Source organism: Glycine soja, chromosome 20 (assembly GCF_004193775.1).
Source record: "Glycine soja cultivar W05 chromosome 20, ASM419377v2, whole genome shotgun sequence".
Taxonomy (NCBI): domain Eukaryota; kingdom Viridiplantae; phylum Streptophyta; class Magnoliopsida; order Fabales; family Fabaceae; genus Glycine; species Glycine soja.
In genome coordinates this window covers 41,532,415-41,543,346 of record NC_041021.1, presented here as the reverse complement: position 1 = coordinate 41,543,346, position 10,932 = coordinate 41,532,415, and the positions used below count along the sequence as shown (strand labels likewise).

The window sequence follows — 10,932 nt, the reverse complement described above, 5'->3', positions numbered from 1 at the left end:
TATATGATAATGACATAGTTGAAAATTAATCATTTAATTTGTATAGTTGATAGTATTTGAGAATAAGTTGTATTACTTCACAATTTAGTCTTTGTGTGAAAAACATGCAAGTTTTACTCTATATGTTACGATTATTAACACAAAATAGTCCTAGTTACATTCTTCTTCAACTCTGAATTTTGAAGCTTAACCATCGTTATTAAAATTTAAAACCAGAGTCACAGTCACCTTCCAACAATGGTTGAAATAGTCTTCTACGTGCATAAGAAGGCCATCAATGACAAGTATTTAAAGGCGTAAGTAAGATATTAACCCAACGACGATTTGCAACAATTACTAGCGTGTAAAAAACCATCTACCATGAACTTATTTGGATAACGCATGTAACTAGCTTTCATTCTAATTAATAAGGAACTTGCTTTTACTTTCTTGTCTTCGAAAGTAGAAAAATTCTGTTAAACACAGTTTTAGCGGAAAATCAAACACCCCCCCCCCCCCCCTATCTAGACAATCTAAACGAGTTAATATTTGGAAATAAGGAAACTTAATGGTTACTTAAAAAAAACTAGAATTTCTTAATTATATAATTAATTCCTTAATTGTAATCAAAGTAATTAATTATGAAACAAGTTATCTTTTTAATTATTCTTGAATTAATTAAAATTATATTAATTGTAATCAAAGTAATTATGACACAAGTTATCCTTTTAATCAAATATTTTGAAAATATTACAACAAAAAAATGATTTGTTTAATAATAGGCTTAGTGCATTTTTTCATTTTTGGGAAATTTTATCTCAAATAAATTAATTTGGGCGCATTTTATTTTTAATTTTTCATAAATTTACAGATTTTATCCTCCATCATTTATTTTCAAATTTTATCCCAACTTATGCTTATTAATGGCATGACGGAGGATAAAAGTTACAAATTTCTTAAAAATTAGAGATAAAAATTACAATTAAACTATACAACACATACAGCCATATTTCTACGTTGCAGAATCATAATAAATATAGCAATAATTAAAAACCAACACTATTAAAAAATTTAAACCACCAGAAATTGCAACTTGAGGACGTCAGTTACAATTGTACGAAAATGATATATAATTATAGTATTTTAATAATTAAATAACCTGATTAAACTATTTAAGAATTGAAAAATCTAATTAAACTTTTATAAATAATTGAGGCAACCAATTGTATAATTAAGCAAAAAAACAACATGAGAAATAAAAAAAAAACACTTAAGCTCTTTTTTAATTTTATCAAAACACTTAAAATGCAAAAGGGTGGGAGGTTTCCAATTAGATGAAAGATGTGGGATTAAATTTCACTAAACTTCAATCTCAAGCATTACCAAGAACATTTATCTAATTTATACTTTCAAATTTCAATTTTAAAATCAACCCACAAAATTAAGCCTTAATTCCTTAGATAACAAGGGCCTAAATCCACTAATTAAACCCTGACATATTTCTTAAATAGATTAATTGATAAGATACAAGCTAATAACCCAAAATCTCTTCCTAGATACAAGGTCTACTAGGTGATTAACTTCAGTTCTAGATTCAATAAGAATTTTCCAACCGCAAATCATATCAAACAACAATTTACGGGTGATAAAACAACAAATTAAAAGGCATTAGGCATAGAATTATTTTTTACTGTAGCATTAGGCATAGAAGTTAAACACTAACATAGTAGCATAAAAATGGATGATGAATCAAAGCAAGTACGTCAGTTTACCTACATTTAATCTCAATAATAGGGAGTTTAACGACTGATATATAGTAGTAAAGAAAGCTAAAATAAAAAAAATGAAAACTGAAGAAGGATCTTCACTTTTATATTAGAGTTAGAAGCAAGTTTTTTTTTTTTTGAAGTAGATAAAATACAAAGTGTTTGTTAACTCAACAATTTTTTTTATAAAGTGTTTTTTTTTATAAACAGAAAAACAATTTTTATCCTGACCTACAAAGTGTTTTTTTTTATATAAACAGAAAAACAATTTTTATCCTGACCTTTCTTAACTCAAGATTATATCCAATCATTAGTTCATCACTAAGTGTTTGTTTAGTTGTGGGAAAGGAATTGCTATTCTGGAGTAAATTTCTTTAGAAAAATATGAATTTCACATTTTTTTAATTTAATTTAAATATTTATTCTCAATTCTTTCTTTTTTTTTTCTCTTTCACACCACTACATACACCCTAAGATTTTCTCTATAATAATAGGTAAGACTGTTACCATCTTTAACACCAAGTATCTTCGGGCTCAACACAAATTCTTTGTGACTTGTTTCAAGTAACGACCCAAGTATTTTTTACACAAAAATGTTTCCTAGCTCAAAATCAACGTATTATTTTACTCGATCAAAGCTTCTTTTAAGCTTAAACCGGTTTCAGTGAGAGATAATGGCATAAGACTTGGCTTGGCATGCGTGACAATGAAGGATTTTTCACTTGGCAGCTGCAACAAATTTCTTGCAGATTCATTTTAAAAAAAGAAGAACATATGATATTGCTGTTAATTAAAGTTATCATTTTTTTATCATAAAACTAAATAATGCATAAAATCATGTCTTTTTTTTTTTTTCTAATAAAGGCTCTCGCTGGCTCCTTTCAAAAAAAGAAAAGAGCAGGCTCTGGCTCATAATGGGCCTTATAATTAAAGGGAAAAGAGAGAGAGAAGCTAGGTAAACAAATGGGAAACAGGAGGAAGGAACACATTAATATATATTCGGACTGATCAAATTAATTCGTGTGCTTACATACAGTTTATATCCAGTAGTTTAACCAATTGAGTTTATCTCAATAACACACAAAGTTATTTTGATCATTTAATTTTCTTCCGTAATATTTGACAGGAACGCTTTTATATTAGTTTAAATAGTAACGTAATTGCGACGACAATGAAAACAACAAATAAAAAAAAATGAAATCATAACCAAAATTTTTTAAACTAGGAAAACCCAAGAATTAGTCTATTAAAACCAAGTTTGATTTGAAGAGTTGATTTCTGCACAAGAAAAGATGAATTCGTAATTCTACAACACTTCTAATAATATATCTATTTTTTATAAAATAAAAAAGATTGCCTTTAGTTATTTGTGAAAATTATTGGTATGTTTTAAAAATATTTATTTTAACTCAAAATAGAGTATAAAAGAAAAGAAAACATAATGATTTAGAAAACAAATGATTATTAACTTTGCAAAAGAAACTAAATTAAGAAAAATAAATATTGACTTGATAGGATGATATGTCTGCATATATATGTATCTCTAAGTGCAATGAAAAATACAAAAAATCTTCTAAAAAAATAAGTGAGTTGTGACAATTTATTAATCCTAAACTATTATATTAACAAGATCACATTTAAATTGATCATTTTATTTAAAACCAAAATATTAAGTTTTACCTAAAGAATGTCCAATTTTTTTGTAAAACATATAGTGGAAACAATTTAAGATTATTAATTTGTTACCATTTATGAATCCTAAATTATTTGATTTAATACATATAAATTAATTGAATTTTATATGAAATATAAATTTTATTTCAAATATTTTAGAAAATTCCATAAAATATGGTTTGAAAGTTTAACATTACTAAGTTGTCACAATTCAGTTATATATCCTAAAATATTATATTAAAAACACATCACATTGAAAAAAATCATTTAAAATTAATTAGCTGTTAAATTATAAATTATAATTGTTTTAAAAATTCATAAATATAGCACGGAAATTTAAGGTTATTAAGTTATGAGAAATGCTAATTTGCATGAAAAAAAAAATTAGTGGAATTTTCACGAACCTCTTATTCTAGATATCGGATAACATGTTTTATATATTTTTATTTTTTGAATTTATATTTACTTAGAAAAAAAGATAACCGTCTAATTAACAGTTCGTATGTTTAGTGCATATTTTCTTTCGCACCAAATAGCAACACTGTTAAGTTATTAAAATTCAAATATTCTAAAAAAATGGATTAAGAAATCGTATCTAAATCATTTTAAAAAAATTGTATCTAAATTAACAAGATGCAAGCTTAATTAAATCAAGTTATCACAAATGAGGTATCCTTAAAAATAGTATTAACAAGACGCAAGTCTAAATTACCTCTGTTTTTTTATATTTATTCTTACTTGTTTTTTTTATAAAGAAAATGGACAAGACAAGATTAACCAGGTTACTAGTTATTTAACAAGTCTCACTAATGGTTTTATAACTTTTGATAAATTTTAATCAATAAAATAAATTGTTACAAAGAATATAATCAGCATATATTAGTGTATTACTAGCTATAGCTAGTGCTCTGGGCTCCCAATCAGTTATATAGCTTAAATAATAAGCATGATATATCAGCATTCCTTAGAGTTTCATATACGAGTTTCGTTGTGGCTAGAAACAAATAGTTCGTGTAGGTGGCCATAGTTTGGGGCATGCATGCATGCATATATGGTGGTTCAACTGGATTATATACAGATGCATGGACTTCGCCTATACCCCGATAATTAGGGATAACACGTTATGCATTTCATACCAGGACATCCACCTCCTATCTTATAGCTACTTCACATGTATTACCCATGGATATGATTGAAAGAGCAAAATGTGCCCAGAACTTTGAGAAATTTTGTAAAAGATTTAAAATAGTTTTTCTTATATATAAACAATGGCTCCTATTTATGGAGTTCTGATCCATTTTCTTTGTGTAGAAGACAATTTGCTAGCATGTTAATTATAGATATTATAAAAAAATAGTAATAAACAAGCACGAGAACAATTAGGGAAGCCGATGAGAAGTGTTCCACTTGTAACAAATTTTAGCAAGGAACCATAACATTTTTTGTGGTTCAGGTTCAGGTGTCATTCATCCAGTTATATATACACATCATTAATTATTACCAACAAAGTAAAAGAAAACAAATTAAGGAATATTAAGGTGAGATGGCAAACAAATACGTTGCATTGTTGTTGGTGTGCCTTGTTGTGGCTATAGGTGTTGAGGCAATAACCCTCGAGGAAAGACGAAAAGACTGCTACGAGTATTGCTACAATGCTTGCATATACCCCGCGGTATTCTGCAAATGGTTTTGTGGTGGCCGGTGCAAAAACCCAATACTTTGGGGTAAGTTAACTTGTTACTTTCCATGTGAATTGTGATTCTTATCTCTCTCTTATTATATATTATATATTGTTAAAAATAAAATCATTTGAATGTCAACGTCGTATGGTGATTTTAAAAAGGCACATATGTTCATGGATCAGAATCCTCCATCAGCATGATAATTGTCTTATAATTTGATCGTACATAATGAGTTTGATTTCGATACAAAAATATTTTAATCTTAATTAGAGAATTTCTATGATACTCCATTAATTTGAAGGATTTTGATACTGTTAATTTTTTATTTATAAAGTTATTAAGTTAATTTTTAACCAATAGTTATTAAGTTATATTCTGATGTTATTATTTTGATCTTTAGTAATAAATTTATTAAATATTTCAATTTTGTCCCTATTTAATTAAAATATTATTTGTTAAATAAATTTTTTAACATCACAAAATCAAACCTCAACCAATATGTTAAATCTTTTCTTTTTTCTCTTTCTTTCAAAACCTCAAAAGACAGTTATGATTGTGCAAATGCGTCGTGATGGTGTCGAAACTCCAAAACACAGTCGTAATTGTGTAGCTAGCATTGAATGTTTCTGTCCATTACATATATAAACCAATCTAACCTAGGTGTACGTAGGCTATATTTTGTTTAATCAACAAATATCTTTATATATATATATATATATATATATATATATATATATATATATTTGTGTTCTTCAATTGGCATTGTTTAAAATTATTTGACAGGATAAATTTTAAACAAAATAACAGATAATATAGCAGTAGTAGTAGTATTGATCGACTCATCGACATTGTTATTCTATTTTGTTTAATATTTATCACTAATTATGCTCCTTGTGACTATGTATTTTTTTTATTATTATCAAAACTTATCAACTCTAGACTCCGTAATTTAATTTGAATTATTATCTACCTATATATGTTGCAGAGACAGCTGACGAATATAACGGAAAAATAGGCACAAATAGCTTAGATGATGACGCATCAAAAAAGAAGTATCCTGTACCAACAGAAAAAGACTACAAGGCCTATCGCTCGGCCCCATCATCAACAGAAAAAGACAACAATGTCCCATCCCCATCAAATACGAAGAATGAGATGTAAGATAGACTGAAATGGAAACAGAGCACGAGCCCAAGTATCATTTTAGTAGAATGCAATTGTGTCTATATATATGGAGTGTGTTTGTCAAGGTTTTCTAGTTAGATGTAGCTTAATTAAAATGCTCGTCTTATCAAAATACATGTATTTACTAAAGAAACTCATATTAGTCGTTTTCAGTGTGTTCATAAAGTTACTTAATGTAACATTTAGAATACGTTTCATTGTTAAAATTTGATAGACAGGAAAATAAATATAACAATAATTGTTCTTCTTTGTTTGATTTGTAACTTTGCCATGCGATTGGACAAAACACGTAACGCGAGACAGAGCAAAGCATCGAAATTTGTTATTCGCTGAAACAGGGGACAAAGATCTCCTTAAACTTTCCGCACGTCTCTTGTCATCACCCTTGTCTCTTGATCATCTATTTTCATGTTCACAGTAACAACCTTGGCTCTTCTCCTATTTACTCGATGCTTCTTCTTTTCTCCAAAATTTCGTATTTGTGGTTTCCTCTCTATTCAACCTAGCTCTTGGAATTAACATGCCAACTATAAGAACATTATACCCACCCAAGGACAATACCAAGAGCAAAGATAGAAACAAAATGTGCCTTTTGACCCTCAACATTGCTAATAAAAATATTCCAGCACCTTTGAAAGAGTGTAACACTATGCTTCCACCTCATTCCTGATAAAGACGCTCATGCACCCTCCAATATTGAAGACCTTTGTAACTCAAAACTTTATCCGAAAAAGTGAAATCATATTGCTATCTGAGTACTGTTTTTAACTTGATTCTTTTAACAACATCGCAAACTCCATCCTCTACATACAGAACTCCACCTGCCCACCATATATTTGAGAATTTGTTTCAATTAAAAATCCCACTTGATTGCAGCAACCAATTACTATGCATGATTACGAACCAGATGAAGAGACATGTCACGCATGTCCTCTTCGGTGTTGCCGTCGGGATCGTCGACAACGAGGGATTCCAGGACGACGGGACAGATATTGTCATCGGCGCCGGAGCCGCAGCCCTGAACAGTGGTGTCGAAACGGTAGTTTGGCAGGTGATGCTCACCGCCTATGTTGAATCCGGTGACAGTGAAAAGTTGTTCTATGCATTTGTTCTGGTAAATTAAAAAAAGAAGAAGATATATTGGTAAATTCTTCATTTTTACTTTTGTGTTGTGCATTATTCCGCAAACGGGGCAGAGCCTAAAATGTTGTTCTGTGACTGGCTAGGTTGTGTTGTGCTGTCCCTTCTGTCCGGTGCCACGATGTGCATCAAACTGAGCCTTTATTTATACAAGATTCTGATGAAGATGATTATTATTATTTTTTACACAAATAAATTGATGGTTCGAATGATAATAAGAATGTGATTGAGAATTAAGTTTAGAAATTTCACTAAAAGTTGTAGTCATATTTTTGGACAAAAATTAAGTCATATACAAAATTAGTGAATAATCCATTCGATTATCACAGTGACAAAAATATGTGTTTGTCAATTATATTAACGGTTAATTTTAACGGACTTTTTTAAGACAAATTATCAATGTTCAGGCTCCGTTTGATGTGCGGGACGGTACACGATAAGAAAAATAGGACATGACAATTATCAAAATACTGAACAACTTTTTTATTTTATATGTTGTTTGATGAATCAGTAGAACACAAATATAATAATATAAAATTTATTAGTATATTCTTTTTAGTTTATCTCAATACCTTTTCGTCATCGTACTCCCACGCATTTGTCTTACTGTGCAACTTATATGATCGTGAGCATATTTGTTAATTTTACCAAATACGTCCGAAGGCATTTTCATGAGCTAATTAGAACTAAGAATGTGATCGTGTTAGTCGAAATTCTCTATAAAAGAACTTATAACAGAAAAAGAAGAAGCCTACCTCATATGGTAAAATTAATTTGTTCACTTGATTTTTATAGAAATTATCTAATCTTATCCTCAGTAGTCTTTATTTCTCATGTTCAAAATCAAGGGCCACATATGTTGATTTGTCCTCACATCACAAACAAAATTTCCTTTTCTCTCAGGCTATGTGTGGAAAACTAATTAAAAGATTAGTTAGAGACTGAAAAAATAATTTATTAAATTATAATTTGTTTAAAAGAGATAATTAGGAAATTTAATAAATATATTAAAAAGAAAAGAAAATATAAAAAATTAAAAATTAGCATTAAAAACATTTTAAAAAATTCTAGAAATTACTATAAAAAAAAAGGCAAACTGTTTACCGTCAAATGAGTATCTCAACAAAGATTTTCACCAAGTACACAGCTCAATCATGATATTCATTATAAAAAAAATATTTGATTGAATAAAATGATGAAGTGATAGTCAATAATGTCTTTTATTAAATGAAATTTGAAATTAAATATATGCATTACATCAATTAATTATCAATTAAACACCATTAACTTAATCAAATAAATTAATTAGAAAAATTAAATATTCAACATAACAATTAATTTGAAATCAAATATAATTAGCATAAAAGTAGTATTAAATGGTAAATTTATACTTGATGCTAAATTTAATTTTGATTCCATTAATATAACAGTGTTTAAAATGATTGAAAAGTCTGCAAATTGTGAATCCTAATATTTTTATGATGAAAAAAGATAATTTATATCTTATAATTTGAAGAAAAAATTATATGTGATAATATATTATCAAAATACGCATTTGAAATAATTGTTCTATTTTAATATTAATTTTTGTACTGTATATGTTAATTAAAATGTAAATATGTTAATATTGATTAGTGTTTAATATTGTTGTATTATTTGTATAAAATTTATAATTTGTGTTAATGTTTTGACTTTTGACTTTGAGTATAAACTAATATGATTAGAATTTAATTTGATAATCAAAATATTACTTATTGTTTGTTATCATGGATTAAAAAGATAAAAAGTAAATAAAAAACAAATATTAATGTCTTACATATTTGGTCATCTATTTCATTCCAATTTTTGTTCATACAAAGAAAGAGAGAGAGAGTTACAAAAACAGAGACTTCAGTCTTCTGGGCATTTTGCTCGAACGTGTTGATGAATTAAGCAATGATCCACAGTTCAAGGATGTACGCATAACATATGTTGGAGTTGGAAAATTTTTGCAGAGTCGTGGAAAAAATTATTGCCCTTTTCGGCCTACTGCATCACATGCAGGACATTTTGAATTTCATGCTCATTTTAAGAAAGATTGTGAAAACTAGAAGAAAGATGTAGAATGATAAAATAAGATACTTAATAGTAGTCTAAAAGGTAAGTGTTCCACCAAAACCCCAAAAATTTATAATGGAACTGGAAAATTTCTCATTCATTTATTGGTGTTGATATGACTCTTGGAGTCTTGGTGTATAAAGTAATAATATATCCATGCATTATATATGTAGGTGTTAACATTGAGTAATTAAGGAGTTGCATTGTGAGTTTGAGAGTGATTGGTGGCAATGGTAGCAGTAGGTGGCCATGGTCGGGGGCAAATCGGTGGTCCAGCAGGGTTACAGGGTGCTCCATTCATCATTCTACAAACACATTGATCATATGGAATTCCTCCACTTGCAGGTACACAGTACGCGTGGACTTCGCCTATGCCACGATAACAAGGACGACACGTTTCTGTGCATTCTTTTAAATCAGGGCAACCACCTCCAATTACGGATAGCTCACAGCTGTTCCCCTTCGATATCACTGAAAAGAAGAGAGTCAAATTTCTAATGTAGTAATTTAGAGATATTTATTGGTTTTTCTTTTTTAATAATGGTGCTGTGTGTAGAAATATAAATATTTTTTGGAACACTAGGGAGACGTCCAAATTGACTGGGCACCATGTTGTATAAAAATAATTATAGAAAAGTACCTGAAGTGAATATAACAAGGCCAAAAATCAGACAAGTAGTTGATGTTAGGTGGGCCATTTGTTCCTTCGCAAATGAGATTGGAAGGCGAGAGTGATGGAGTGGAATGAAGATTAGTTTCAGTGAGAATTTATAGGCCCAGAAAACCTTAGTGCATGTAGCAATGTTGACGGTTACTTTCTTTTTTCCGTCAGAGATTACCATGTTGTTTAATTCATTGGGTGTTAGACTAATTTTAAAAGAAAACTTATATAGAAATTAATATGGTTTTTAATGTTTAATAAATGTGATAATTAAATATACAGTTTTTCAATTTAAGATTAAATGACTAAATATGATAATTAAAATAAGATTAAATATATAATTTTTAATAGTGATAGTATTTTTTTTGTCATTATAATATTGAAGTGAAGTATTGATTTGAAATCAAATTCAAGATTACTTGAACCAACAACTTGATAATTAAAAGTGAAGTATGGATTACTTTAAGAAAAAAATGATTATATATTGATAATGTAAATTTTTTTATACATGATAATGATTAGATATTGATAATGATTAGATATTGATAATGTAAAATTTTTTATACATGATTCAATAACAACCTATTAATGAATTTTTTAATTTTTAAAATAATTATCTTAAAATAATTTAAATAATAATTTATAATTAAATAAAATATAAAATTGTTTTACATCATTAACGCATTGAAATTAAACTCTTAATTTTATTCTCAAAAACCTTACATGGATATGTTTTAATTTTTTAATA

At 28.2% G+C, this 10,932-nt stretch overlaps 2 protein-coding genes across 2 annotated transcripts; one reads left to right on the top strand and one right to left on the bottom strand.

Annotated features, from left to right (window-relative positions):
• The first annotated feature begins 4,924 nt into the window (after nt 1-4,924).
• LOC114402323 lies at nt 4,925-6,536 on the top strand. The gene is made up of 2 exons (XM_028364841.1): nt 4,925-5,143; nt 6,087-6,536. Exons 1-2 carry the CDS (start codon nt 4,963-4,965, stop codon nt 6,260-6,262), a joined length of 357 nt encoding a protein of 118 aa, XP_028220642.1. The 5' UTR covers nt 4,925-4,962; the 3' UTR covers nt 6,263-6,536.
• A 3,056-nt stretch (nt 6,537-9,592) lies between these two features.
• On the bottom strand, nt 9,593-10,303 carry LOC114401515. Its single transcript, XM_028364035.1, has 2 exons — nt 10,164-10,303; nt 9,593-9,994 (listed from the first exon to the last, which is right to left on the bottom strand). The coding sequence occupies exons 1-2, from the start codon at nt 10,219-10,221 to the stop codon at nt 9,714-9,716; spliced, it is 339 nt and encodes a 112-aa protein (XP_028219836.1). The 5' UTR covers nt 10,222-10,303; the 3' UTR covers nt 9,593-9,713.
• Nucleotides 10,304-10,932: the final 629 nt, after the last annotated feature.

Excerpts from the sequence above, each read along its gene's own strand:
- LOC114401515 (XM_028364035.1), bottom strand. The coding sequence starts at position 10,221 with ATGGCCCACCTAACATCAACTACTTGTCTGATTTTTGGCCTTGTTATA. Across the intron at positions 9,995-10,163 it reads CCTTGTTATATTCACTTCAG|TGATATCGAAGGGGAACAGC; the intron begins GTACTTTTCTAT and ends TCTTCTTTTCAG.
- LOC114402323 (XM_028364841.1), top strand. The coding sequence starts at position 4,963 with ATGGCAAACAAATACGTTGCATTGTTGTTGGTGTGCCTTGTTGTGGCT. Across the intron at positions 5,144-6,086 it reads CAAAAACCCAATACTTTGGG|AGACAGCTGACGAATATAAC; the intron begins GTAAGTTAACTT and ends TATATGTTGCAG.